Source organism: Nansenia antarctica (genome assembly GCF_963989245.1).
Source record: "Nansenia antarctica genome assembly, chromosome: 1".
Taxonomy (NCBI): domain Eukaryota; kingdom Metazoa; phylum Chordata; class Actinopteri; order Argentiniformes; family Microstomatidae; genus Nansenia; species Nansenia antarctica.
This window is the reverse complement of record NC_137674.1, coordinates 74,088,009-74,101,902: the sequence shown is the minus strand read 5'-3', so window position 1 is coordinate 74,101,902 and position 13,894 is coordinate 74,088,009. Positions and strand designations below refer to the sequence as shown.

The window sequence follows — 13,894 nt, the reverse complement described above, 5'->3', positions numbered from 1 at the left end:
CTGTTTTTTAAGAGGTTAAAAGGCTATTGAGTTTCTGATTATGGTCCTCATTTTGATAAATGATCCTAAGTGTTATCAGATAAGGAAGTTTCACTGTAAAAAGAGTCGCACCACGGCCCAGTTGTTCAACACGTTTAATCTGGATCAGAATGATCCTGATTCTTTTTTGCTATCCAAGATCAGATCTATCTGGCTGATGTTGAGTCGTATAGGCGAAATCAGCCAGCTCGATCTGATGTCCCTATTTCTCTTCTCTGTGTTTCAGGCACATGATGACAACGCTTTTCCGGTTCCTAGTGATTAAAGAGAAATTCGATCAATATGAATAAGACTCAAAATAGGCTACCGCTCATCGTTACCGCCCCGTTGGAACAATAATGATGTCTGCAGAGTTGTGTTTACTTTCAGACCGACAGGTGGCGCTATCAATTGTTATCATAATAATTTGTGTTTTTTTACCCTACTGAGTGACGTGAGTCTGACGCGGATTTCTTGCGCCGGAAATGTGTCTCGCAAACGCTGATGTGTTACTTCACTTCAGTCGGAACCTCATTGCAGCTGAATTCAATACTGTTTTGGAGGAAAACAGTCCTTCTATATTGCCGCGACACGGTACAAGTCGATGTCAAAAAGGACATATTACGCGTACGTGAAGGGAAACTCAGCACAGGGTCGAGGAACGAATGGCGGTATGTGGATCTGGTCTTTGACAGTGATGATAGCTGTCAACTAGGCAGCGAGGTAACCCGCTGTCTGTCACTCACAGGCTGGAAAGAGAGACCAATGGGTTCGCGTTTTTAATGCATTGATGTGCGATTAGTTCATCTTGCCCTGTTTTATCAATATTATAGCTTCATGTGACTGTCTGTTTACGTTCACTTTGCACACTGTAATATGGTCCTTGTAGTTTTTGCTGACGAGACTAACCGCTGCCCTAATTCACACAGCCCAAAGGTAAGGTCGGCACGAAAGGCAAGAAGCAAATATACGAAGACAACGATGCAACTCTCAAATTCTACACCCGAGTCATCTTGGGAGCGAACGTAAGACTGACACCCCGACCTCTCTCTCTGACACCCCGACCTCTCTCTCTGACACCCCGACCTCTCTCTCTGACGCCCCGACCTCTCTCTCTGATGCCCCGACCTCTCTCTCTGATACCCCGACCTCTCTCTCTGACACCCCGACCTCTCTCTCTGATGCCCCGACCTCTCTCTCTGATACCCCGACCTCTCTCTCTGATGCCCCGACCTCTCTCTCTGACACCCCGACCTCTCTCTCTGATGCCCCGACCTCTCTCTCTGATGCCCCGACCTCTCTCTCTGATGCCCCGACCTCTCTCTCTGATGCCCCGACCTCTCTCTCTGATGCCCCGACCTCTCTCTCTGATGCCCCGACCTCTCTCTCTGATACCCGACCTCTCTCTCTGATGCCCCGACTTCTCTCTCTGATGCCCCGACCTCTCTCTTTGATACCCCGACCTCTCTCTGATGCCCCTCATCAATGAAGGCACAGATGTTGCAGCTACACAAACAATTTAATTGAAAGAATCTAACTGGGATGTGTCTAGACAATTACACTTGGTTGTAGCTAACTTCTGTTTCCACCCTAGGCAATATATATTGCAATAAACCTCCTGATCTTCTACAGTTCCTCCACAATTTGGACATGGGTGAGTTCGTGGAGTTGATTATATGTCTGTTTTTGAAGTGTCTTTACTGATGAACATAAAAATCTGGTGAAGATAATGACATTTAGTACACACACATCGTCAAGGTTCAAGTTTATTGTTACATCACATTATACAAGTATAAGAGAGTAAAATTCACAGTTCCTGTGTTGTGTCCTCACTCCTTCCACCCCCCACCCCCCTCAGCTTTCACTGGTGTTTGCGCTGCTTGTGTATGTGGGCAGTTACCGCTCCATGTCCGCCATGGCCAAGGCAGCGTTCGCCGAGGATGGAAGTCTACTTGATGGAGGGATCGACCTGAATATGGAGCAGGGGATGGCAGAGTGAGTACTCAGGACAGGACTGGAAGGAGAAAGGTGGATGTATGTGTGTATATTCCCTACTGGGAGGCTGGTGGAATACATGGAATGGAAAAGTGTAAAACACGTCAGTTTGATACCATTCCTCATTCCATTCCATTCCCTGCATTACAATGAACCAGTTTTTGCGATTTCTTCCTCCACCAGATGAATGTGTCAATGTTTGATTTCTCAAGATCGTACCAATACCTCAGAAACACTGTGTGGTCATCATCAGGCAGTAGCCTAATCATAGTGCCCTTGCCTCTCCCCCACTGATTTATCACACACACACATACACACACACACACACACACACACACACACACACACACACACACACACACACACACAGAAACACTGACCGTGTGTATCTCTCAGGGCAGTAATCATAGTCTGGTCGTCTGATTGTCCATGGTGCTGTATGCTCTCTCGTTGCAGGCACCTGAAAGATGTTGTCCTGCTAACAGCCATAGTACAAGTTCTTAGCACCATCTCCTCCTACTTCTGGTACCTCTGGATGCTGGTAAGAGCTTTTTAGCACTGCTTCAGTATCGTCTGTTACCACTGAGTCAATTGTATTAGAACTATACTTATGTCTATACTTGTGTGTGTGTGTGTGTGTGTGTGTGTGTGTGTGTGTGTGTGTGTGTGTGTGTGTGTGTCAGGCCCCTGCTCGTGCAATGCACCTGTTGTGGGTAAACTTCCTGGGGCCCTGGTTTTCAGCGGACAGTCCCACAGCCCCCGAGGAGGTAAACGAGAAGAAACAGCGGCGACAGGAGCGCAGACAGATGAAACGATTCTGATCCTTCTGAGCTGCTCTGCCAGTTTTTTTTTTATATACGCAGAATCTATGTACAGACAGACAGGAAACCTATGGTTAAGTTATTCTTGAGGAACTTTTGATATGAGTTCAAAGGAGTCCAGCCATGGAATGGATAAGGAACTGACCAGACCCTGTAAGATGTCTGGTGTTCTTCTTTCTCCTTCTCCATCTTCCCCTCCTTATCTCTATCTCCCCCCCCTCTTAATCCTTCTCTCTCTCTCTCTCTCTCTCTCTCTCTCTCTCTCTCTCTCTCTCTCTCTCTCTCTCTCTCTCTCTCTCTCTCTCTCTCTCTCTCTCCATATCTGGAGATCGAATCTCCCCCATTGTGCTCATCACATGAGACAAGACATTCAGTATCCCACTCTTACCCACGCATGTGACTGACCATCCCAGGTGAATTCATCATCTTGGACTCCTTGACCCAGCCAGCAGGTGGCGCTATGCGAAATCAACACTACGTTTTCTCATCGGCCTGTATTGGATCTGTTTACATCCAGTTGTCGTCTCTCATATCAGTGCCATCTGGAGGAGTGTTGTGACTGTAGGGTCTTCCTTATAGAGGTGGACATCTTAGTCAGACGCTGCTCACGGTAACCCTGTCTTGCTTTGAGACCCAGCCTTCCACTATGCTTAATGACAATAACAATCTGCAAATTCTCAATAAATAATGTGCACAGACACTTTCTACCCTTCAAGTGCATTTCTTCGCAGCAAAGACAAGCAATAGGAAATAGTTGTTGGTGACCTGTAGCTGGTATAATTTGTTCTGTGTTTCTATCTCATTTTATACCAAACCTCCTATTAGAATGACCCAGTGAGTGAGTGAGATGTTATGGTCTGAGTTTCCCCTCTGATACTGGCATGCTCAATTCCAAATCGACCCCTAGCCCTTACCTACTAGACACTTACTCAGAATTGGGTTTTATGTGTCAATCAAGTATGGTGAAATGTCCACAAAGCTTAACAGGGCTAGTATCAGATTGCTTATTCCATGGCTAATCAACAGATTCTGTGTCTGCCTTCTGTGTCTGCCCATCTACGGTATGCGTAGATACAGTTGCTACAAAGTCTTAATGTACATACTACATACAATTAAATTATTTCAATATAAAATGTGGCAACCTGTCTGAGATGTTATTTCATTGTTGTTGCAGTCAGTGCTTCTTTTAGAGCAAATCATCATGCATCAGTTAATTTTAATTAACAACATTATCAGAAGGATATGTGAAATGAGACTCCAGTTCCTGAAATCTTCCAGTGAGGTATTCCATCAACATCGCTAAAGGAAAATCCAGGCTTATTCCGATTAAGTCTCTCATATATAAGCCTGGATTTTCCTTTAGCAACGTTGATGGAATACCAGTGTATGTGTTATACCAGATGTATACTTGTGTTTGTATTAGTGTGTGTGAGGCTCACTGCAGCAGGGTCAAAATGTCTCTACTGCCACCTATCGGTGAGTAATGGTAAGTGCTCTATGTTTCACCTTTAATGCATGGACCCACATAATGATGTAGTGGTAGTACCCTCTGGTGGCTTTAAGCTGTCAATGTATGAGTATTTGCTATGCGTATGGTGTCGATGAATCACACTGGTAATGTGCATGATGAAATCCAACTTAGCTAATAACACAGCTAGCTACTGTGTTATTAGACAACTCGATAACCACTACGCTAATGATCATGATCGCTATCAAATATTATTACTATATTACTATTACTATACAGTGTGAATGCACTCGCATACTCAAATCTATGTCATATCTAGTATGAGTAGTATGCTAGTATGCCATTTTCAACACAGCCCTGGTCGCTACCACGTTTGTTCTGAAGGATTGGTTGCATAGCAACTTAATTATCAAAAGTAGTCTGAATTAGCTCTAATCGCGCTTAGTGGAACAGCCCCCAGGGCAGAGCCAATGTGACTCGCCACATCAACAGGGACTGGGAGTCACACAAAAATGGCTACTAACAGCTCATCTAAAATGGATAATTTCACAATGCAAAGCACTGAGATTGCTCAAATGGAGACACAGGTGATTAGTATACAAGTTGATTAAGTGAGTGAGTGTTGTATATTCTGTTGTATATTCATGTATATTCTGAGTAAGTAAGTGTAGATTTTGGCTGTGTGTGTGTTCATGTATTGGCTATTTGTCTGGAGTTTATTTTAGTTTATTTCTGGTTCTTGCTACCATTCTGATTCTCCTCTTTCTGTAAACCGATGTTGTTTTTTTTGCCGTTTTAACTTTAACATTCAATAAAAAGTATATTTTTGGTATTGGAAACAACAAGTGTGCGTATAGCCCATGGAATCAAAATCTCACTCCCGCCAGGTACTCAAAGATGGCAACCCCCCCATGATGTGTGTTGTGAGCAGTGTTCTGGTTTGTCATTTGGATTGAGGTTGGGGAGTTACCCCTCTGTCCTGTGCAGCAGGTTAGGGAACCTAAGGTCATTCACCTGAATGGCTGCAACACTCACTGCACAATGATGCACTTTATACAAGTATAAGTTTAATAAAGATATAAGGACAATTGTTACATAGGCTTTACTTTTATCCAAATTATCTCTTTATCTAAATTGCACTTTGACCCTAGATGTACTGTGTCGAAATATTTGAAAAGGCCTCACTAAAGATGGTCATGTCTACAGATGTTTACATGACCAATAATCATTAACATAAGCCAATACTTTTTTTTTCCCTGACCAACGAGACTTTTGCGCAGGTGGTGTCAGTCGTAACAGAAATTAGGAAGCGGATTTGACACAAGCAAAACTTGTAAATCTGCTTTGGTTAATTTCTGCAGGTTAGTCTCCGAGATCTCCGCACATGAGTTCCAGTAGATTGCAACACATCAAAGACCATCTGTTGGCTGAAAACAAGGTAATACGTTGACAAATATGTGCAGTAGGTCTATAATGTGTTCGAAGAATCGCAACAAGTGCAACATGTTTTTTGTTGGGTAGCTTAAAAATGGGCAAAACGAACAAAGTATTTTATGGTTGCCAGATTGTAATAGCCTACTTTTTCAAAGGACGGCATGAGTCCACTTGATTGGTTGGTTAAACTGATTTATATGTGTGTTTGTCATCTCCTGTGGGTCTACTGTAGTGTGCAGAGATGGCTGTTCCAGGCAGCCCACTGACCACCCACGTCCTCAACACAGGTCTTGGGGTACCTGGGGCCCGCATGGCCATCTTCCTGCACCGCCTGGATCCTTCCACATCTATCTGGAACCTGCTCACCACAGGGTAACCCTAGAAAGCAGCAACCATAACATTGTCTATGGTGTATCAACATACATTTGGCTAAACATTAATTAATACCAATATGCTGTATGCAATTGGTAATTAATAACAAGATCAGGTTCAAGCAGGTTCATGGCCCTTTCCTCCCTAAGTTATCCAAAGGCAAAGGCACATTTATTTGTATAGCACATATCCATACAACGTAATGTAGACTCATAGTGCTTTACATAAAACATGAGATAAAATAACAATTAATAAGGGAAACATTTAAATGCGTATAAAATTCAGTTAAATAAAATCCAGATTTGTTAATGCCCGAAGTCTCTCCACAGGACTACCAACGATGATGGCCGCTGCCCCGGGCTCATCACCAGAGAGAGGTTCACTCCTGGGGTATACAAGATGCGCTTTGAGACGGGACAGTACTGGGAGAGCATTGGGGACACCAGCTTCTACCCATACGTTGAGGTGAGAGAGCATGTTGATACTTTGCGTACAGTCATTTAAAAAGGCATCATATTCATACTCATACTCATGTTTGGCTAGTGTTTCAGCCAGTTGAGTTTTGATGCTTGCATGTTCAGCCTTTGTTCATGGATTTCCAGCTATGTGGTCAATTCGGCCACTAACACGTATTTATTTGTTTGTGTTTACCTGCAGATAGTCTTCACCATAACTGACTCCAGTCAGAAGTTCCACGTCCCTCTGCTCCTTAGCCGCTTCTCCTACAGTACCTACAGGGGGAGCTAGAGAGCATCTGTCGTTCACTACCTCTATCTCTCTCACCTGGGTGTGTGACGCTCACCTGTCACCATGTGCTTTGCTGAGAGAAAGCTGACTTCATATCCCAGCCATATTGGGACTATTCCACACCATTGTCAGTGTTATGTTTGTTGCTTTATGGTATAACAAACCAGGCGTAGGTTTAAGCCTTCTTTTTAACCATATCAACTAACAGTAAACATATTCAAGTATATACACAACTGCTTAACTCTCCCGGTGCATGCTGGGAACTGGAGTCTTAATGTTGTTAATACATAACACCACAGTCAGTATTGTCATACTATGTTTTTATTGAATATGAACACATCCTTCTGTTGTCCATATTTTTTGGGCCACAAGAATTTTGCTCAAATAAGTATTCTAATTTTTTTTATTTCTGATTGTAGTGATTGTGTTATTATTGAGACTGACTGATATATTTATGACCATTTCCATAGATGAGAACAGTCCCTTTAGTTTGACTGGAGGTAAATTCAAATAAAAATCCTATAGCCAGTCAGGCAAACAATATGTCATGTCATTGCCGAGCAACGATCAGCATCATCATCTAGAAAGAAAATAACGAAATATGATCCTTTCAGTCTGCCTCCATAAAAGTGGACGAACGACCCCACCCAATGGCCTGAGATGTCATAGCCTGACATACAAATACCTTATTCTGTCGTTAAGACATTTTATTTAGCTGTTTTGGTAGTCTGTCCAATGTGACTAGCTCATTTGCCCCCCTCCACCAGCCCTATTTTGGCTATACCATGCTGTTCATTATTTTGAACTACTATACAGCGTATTTGGAAAGTATTAAGACCCCTTCATGTTATAGACTCAATTTAAAATGGATTACAATAAAATTATTTGCCATCGGTCCACACACAATACACCAGAATGACAAAGTGAAACACATTAATTAAAATTGAAATACAGAAATACCTCATGTAGGCCTACATACATATTCAGACCCTTTGCTATGACACTCTTAATGAGCTAAAATGCAAATAATTTCATCACAGATCACTCAATAAGTTGTTGTTCATCTTAATGCAAGGATATAATAGTTCATAATTAAATCAAATAATTATAGGGTCTCTCGATTTGACCCAAAGGAGGTGTTAATGTTCAATTTGGGGGTTTGGCCCAAGGACTATGTGGTCGTTGTGATGACAGGAAGGTGATGTATGACTGCTCTCATAGCTCTGAAATGGATTCATGCAATCCTTCAGTGGCTCGATTGCTTTTTTCCTGCTTGCTGGTTGAATGATTCTGAAATTGACTAGGCTACATCGTCCTGTACTGGAGAAGAGCCCTGCCCCTAACGAAAGAGTTAGCAACACGACTTCTGTGTACTAACAGGCTTTCTTATTTCACTACTACGGTCATTTTATACGTATTCACATACAATGGCAGACGACGAATTGGCCGCCATCAGGCAGCAACGGATGGCCGAACTGCAGGCGAAACACGGGGTAAGACTGGACACGAGGACGGGGATGTGTGCTACCATATATGGAGGAGACGTAGCAGCTAGGCTAATGTTAGCCTTTGTCAGACAGCCTCTGACAGGTAGTCACGTCAGCTACCGTAGTTACCATATGACTGACGATATGTATGAGTGATGGCTAGGTAGCTACATGGATGACCACGAGAAACAAACAGATACAATTTAGGAATGTAGCTCGTGAATAGAAGGTTGACCTGCGGCCCGGGGTCTCAGTCTCACTCCTAACCATCCCCTGGTGTCATCGCAGTGAACTCAGAACCTCTTCAAGCCAAATCAGTGTACTGTTGAATCAGCCTGATATGAGACGTACCACAGCTCATATAGTCCTAGAATGAGCTGCTAAAGAGGAGGAATCAGTACACACAGAATATGATTAAAGACAATAAGAAAAAGAGACGATAAATAAAAACATCAGGAAGGATGTCATGACTGGTGATTTCCCGGGTCTGTCTGGCATTTAGGCTGTAATAATACAATGAGATCCTAGAGATGTCTTTGTTGTTGTTGTTGTTGCAATTTTCTTTTTATTCAACAATAAGAACAATAAGAACACCTAGAGATGTCTTGATTGAGTTCTAGATACTCTTTTCAGGGTTCGTCTTGGAACCCAATGGATCCGGCGGTAAGCAATCTACACTGTACAGCTCTAAACCATGGACTGAATGAGTGGCCTCTGCTGGGTGTGGGGATGCAGTGGTCACAGTTATGCCTGTCCCCCATAATACTGACCTAAGAGTGTTTGCTTCAAGGAACAGCAAAATGTATTAATGTTAAGCCTTGTATTTTTGTCATTAGCCTAATGGTTGCAATGCATTTACCCTGTAAATATTAGCTTTGCTTTGGTTTGTTTGTCATGCTACTTGCAGTAACTAGGCTAGTATCAGTGATGGCACAGTTATGCCTGGCCTAAAGGAACAGTGTGACAGCATAAATATGGCCATTGGTCACCTAAGTTTCCTCCATGGTCTAGACTCTATTGCTTAAAAACTGAATCTAGGTCAACCAAGAGTGCTGATTGGTGAAAAGAGCTTCCAGAATGGCAGAATAATAGCTAGCCTGTTCACTAAAACAGAGTTGTTGTTTTTAAAGCATTAAAATCGTTTGCTCTTGTAGCCTGTATCCAGTGGTTTGTGTGAGGAGGGTTTATTTCAGTGTTTTATTGTGTTGTTGTTACTGTCAAGATGAACAACACAGGCCTATCTGACCTGACTGTTCCCTGCTCTCACAGGACTCTTCAAACGACCAACAGGGGCAGCAGGAGGCCAAGCAGAGGTGAGGCAGGAGTGTCCCTCTCACGCGGCGTTCACCCATCCTGGTCTTGGGGGAGCCGCAGGACGTGCAGGCTTTTATTCCAGCCCAGCACTTACACACTTAAACTGATTCCGGCCGGCACGGTTGTGAATTTTGTGTTCATATGACAATAAACACGTGAGATGTGATCTTCTTCTGTTCTCTTTGTGTTTTGTTCACAGGGAATCAGAAATGAGGAACTCCATATTGGCCCAAGTTCTAGATCAGTCCGCCCGTGGCAGATGTAAGTCTGAAGGTTTTCAATGTTGTTCACTGTTTTTCTTGCTGTTGTTTTGAAGCTGTACCATACAGTACCACATGAGTAATGGTGGTAAATGGTACCTCCCCCCTGGCCCGCAACCTTGGCTTCATCCTGGACCCCACCCTCTCATTTGATCCCCACGTCAGCTCCGTTGTCAAGACCTCCTACTTCCACCTCCGAAACATTGCTAAAATTAGACACTGCCTCTTCCCCCCCTGCTGCCGAATCCCTCATCCACGCCTTCATCTCCTCCCGCCTTGACTACTGCAACTCCCTACTCACCGGCATCACCTCCCGCTCCCTCCATAGACTCCAGATGGTCCAAAACTCAGCCGCCCGCCTGCTCTCAAACACCCGGTCCCGTGACCACATCATTCCTGTCCTCCACTGACTCCCCATCAAAGACTATCAAATTCAAAGTACTCATCCTCACATACAAAGCCCTCCATAGCCTGGCCCCCCCTTACCTGACTGATCTCCTTCTCCCCAACCGCCCTACCCGTACCCTCCGATCCTCATCCACTGTTCCCCTCACTGTCCCACCCTCAAAACTCAAAGGCTTTGGAGGAGGCCTTTTCACGAGCTGCACCCTGCCTCTGGAACTCTCTCCCTCAACCACTCATAGGGCTTTCACACCGGCAAAGAACCGTGCCGGTTCGCGTTCGCGAACCAAGTCTGGAACCGGCCGGCGCGTTCAGACCGAAGCTCAATTGGTTCGGAACCTGAAAAGTTGGTTCGCAGCGGGCACCAAAAAATAGTGGTTCTCAAGCGCGAACCAAAACGTAGAACAGTCACGTCGTCAGTGGGTGTGTCCTATTCTAGGCTGCAGAGACCAGCAAGGAGGAAGTAGACAAAATGTAATCTAATCTAAATCTAATCATTAGTGATCAAAAACAATATCAAAAGTGTCATTATTCTCTCTATCTTCCTCACATGCTCAGCAAACACACACACGCACACGCGCGCGGACATGCGCGAACGCGAATTTCGTAAGCCATTTCTATTCCAGTAATGGAGCAGCTGATTAGTAAAAGAACGCATATAGAAAGTGTCTTTTGTTTTGTTTCACAGAAAATTGTGTTTATTTCAGATACTGTAGTAGTGGAAGATATTATCCTCTTTTCCAGTGAAGTAGCTGCCATCTAGTTGTGAATTGTTTTGTTTATCCCGCCCCTTCATCACCCAGCGTTGATGACGCGGATGGTTCAGGTTACACTGGTATGAACGCGGGCTCGTTCGCCAGACAGCACCAAGGTTCAGAGGTTTCCGAACGCGAACGCGAACCGGCACGGTTCTTTGCCGGTGTGAAAGCCCTACCAGAGACTCACCCTCACTTTACACTTTTAAATCCCACCTCAAAACCTACCTGTTCTCCCATGCATACAACCTCCCCTACCCCTAACCGCCACCCCCCCCGGACATGCATACAACCTAACCTAACTCTGCCACCCGCCTCCCCATTCGTTAACTCTGTGTTCTATGTGCTCATGTTATCTGTTGCTTGTTGTTTCTGTGTTTTCCGTTTTCCCCATATTGTCAGCGTCTTTGAGCCTCGGAAAAGCGCTATATAAATATAATGAATTATTATTATTATTATTATTATTATTATTATTACTATTGCTACCGTTGTACTCTTAAAGCACTTTACTAAGAGCACTAGTTTCCGTTGTTGACTTCTCTTCTGTTGTGTGTATATATAGGCTAATATATCTGTCTGTATAATATATATTATATGACTACCTGCACACTACCTGATTACTTGAACACTACTGACTACTACTTGACTACCTGTACTCTATCATATCTTTATTATATTGCATATTGTGTGATATTGCATTTCATCATATTGTATTCATCATATTGTTTTTTTGCATTACTGTTTCTACTGCAGTATGACTGTAGTATGATTACTATCACTTTATCATTTTATCACTTTATTCTACTTTATTATTACTTACTTATTTGACTTTATTCTATTATTGTTGATTTTGTACCTTGCTGCAATGCCAATGTTGAAGAATCCAAGCCTACGATTTTTACTGTTGTGTACCTCTACATTGGATTTAATTAAAGCAATTCTGATTCAGGTTGCTGTTGTTCACTAACCCATCCTCTGTCCTGTTGTTGACTAACCCCTCCTCTGTCCTGTTGTTGACTAACCCCTCCTCTGTCCTGTTGTTGACTAACCCCTCCTCTGTCCTGTTGTTCACTAACCCCTCCTCTGTCCTGTTGTTCACTAACCCCTCCTCTGTCCTGTTGTTCACTAACCCCTCCTCTGTCCTGTTGTTCACTAACCCCTCCTCTGTCCTGTTGTTGACTAACCCCTCCTCTGTCCTGTTGTTGACTAACCCCTCCTCTGTCCTGTTGCAGTGAGTAACCTTGCCCTGGTTAAGCCAGAGAAAGCCAAGGCAGTGGAGAATTACCTCATACAGATGGCTCGCTTCGGCAAGCTGGGGGGAAAGGTGAGAGAGCTGCACATATGACATGGACTTACATTGACCCTTAGCATGGCTACCGCGAAGGGCTGCTTTCTTTTAAATATTTGATTAGGAGAAAATTTGCATTGGGCAGAACGGAACATTACACTTCACATTTCGATTCCAGTAGAATTACTCATTACTCGGCATGTTAAAATCGATTGTTTGCTGTGACGTTATGGTAGTGTACAACTTCTCATATGCCATTCCTCTCAGATTAACGAGACCGGTTTGATCGAGATCCTAGAAAAAGTCAGTCAGCAAACAGAAAAAAAGACAACTGTCAAGGTGAGTTCATGAGATGACATCCACAGACCAGATGCTATTTCATGATCACTACCTCTTTGACAGGCTTTTGTCTAATTGTGCCCTTTTTCTCTTTCCCTCTCAGTTCAACAGACGGAAGGTGATGGACTCAGATGATGAGGATGAAGATTGACACTGTAAAAGAAGCTGAGGAGCCAATCAGACTGCTGGTTGGGGGCGGGGTTCAGGCAGGATAGGTTTGAGCAGGGCTCTGGCCTGCGGGCGGCCATCTTTGACCAGCCTAAGGCCCTGGTCCTGTCTCTATTGGTAGAAACTCAAGGAGAGGATGCAGAATCATGTTTCTAACAATTGAGAGAGTGCCCATGTTTTTGCGATGCATCCTGGGATATCACATCAGCCCCTGTGAGGATCTAGACCTCATGACTGTATTCTCTCTTATTTCCATTTCACTACGGTTGATTTACTTTTATTTTGCCACAAGAAGCAGGAAAAGTTTAAATGGGATATTGCTGCAAATGTCATGTAGTGACTGCTTTGCGAATACTGTTTGTGTGCTCTTCAGCACAAGTGTACCATCCAACTGGACAAAGCACATTGTTATATTCATCTTCTCATAAAAACATTGTTCATTCTTTTTTTGCTGACATGTATCTTGAACAGTTTACATAAATAAAATTTAAAAAGCCTTGAATTGAAATGCTCATCATTGAATCATTAGGTAAGAGCTCAAGTGTATGCAATCTGCATAACACTCAATGGCATAACACAGGGGTGTTTAATGATCAAAATGTATGATGGTCTACAGCACTAGAAATACATCTAAAACCTACTGCAGACATTTCTGACAATGAGTTTTGAATAAGTCTGTCATGAGTTTACATAAATTATTGCTCGAATTTGACACCTACTAGATAATTTTGCTAACATTAAGAGTTCATCTTCCAATAAGCAATATGTTACTGAATGGTTGTGTTTTTTATGTTTATGGCTGAGTTGGTTTCATGTTCCTCCCAAATAAATAAGTCCAATGATAAAGCACATTCTGAGTCATTCTTCAATGTACAGTATATATGTATATATATATATATATATTATTTTTTTAAGTACTAGGTTTCAATAAACCCTTGAATGGGCTGATATGTCGCAAGAATTACACGAGATTCAATATCTGATTAATCCATGACTCTTTTCCGATGTTTTCTATTGCTCTGAAGT

General features: G+C 43.1%; 3 protein-coding genes across 3 annotated transcripts; all 3 read left to right on the top strand.

Moving 5' to 3' along the window:
* The first annotated feature begins 525 nt into the window (after positions 1-525).
* tmem208 (transmembrane protein 208) lies at positions 526-3,912 on the top strand. Its single transcript, XM_080547775.1, has 6 exons — positions 526-689; positions 948-1,043; positions 1,613-1,672; positions 1,877-2,013; positions 2,470-2,554; positions 2,697-3,912. Exons 1-6 carry the CDS (start codon positions 684-686, stop codon positions 2,832-2,834), a joined length of 522 nt encoding a protein of 173 aa, XP_080403901.1. The 5' UTR covers positions 526-683; the 3' UTR covers positions 2,835-3,912.
* Positions 3,913-5,568: 1,656 nt separating this feature from the next.
* On the top strand, positions 5,569-7,391 carry uraha (urate (5-hydroxyiso-) hydrolase a). The gene is made up of 4 exons (XM_080547787.1): positions 5,569-5,740; positions 5,969-6,108; positions 6,438-6,573; positions 6,766-7,391. Exons 1-4 carry the CDS (start codon positions 5,687-5,689, stop codon positions 6,853-6,855), a joined length of 420 nt encoding a protein of 139 aa, XP_080403913.1. The 5' UTR covers positions 5,569-5,686; the 3' UTR covers positions 6,856-7,391.
* Positions 7,392-8,171: 780 nt separating this feature from the next.
* pdcd5 (programmed cell death 5) lies at positions 8,172-13,685 on the top strand. The gene is made up of 6 exons (XM_080547796.1): positions 8,172-8,348; positions 9,612-9,655; positions 9,856-9,917; positions 12,306-12,397; positions 12,629-12,700; positions 12,804-13,685. The coding sequence occupies exons 1-6, from the start codon at positions 8,283-8,285 to the stop codon at positions 12,849-12,851; spliced, it is 384 nt and encodes a 127-aa protein (XP_080403922.1). The 5' UTR covers positions 8,172-8,282; the 3' UTR covers positions 12,852-13,685.
* The last annotated feature ends 209 nt before the right edge of the window (positions 13,686-13,894 follow it).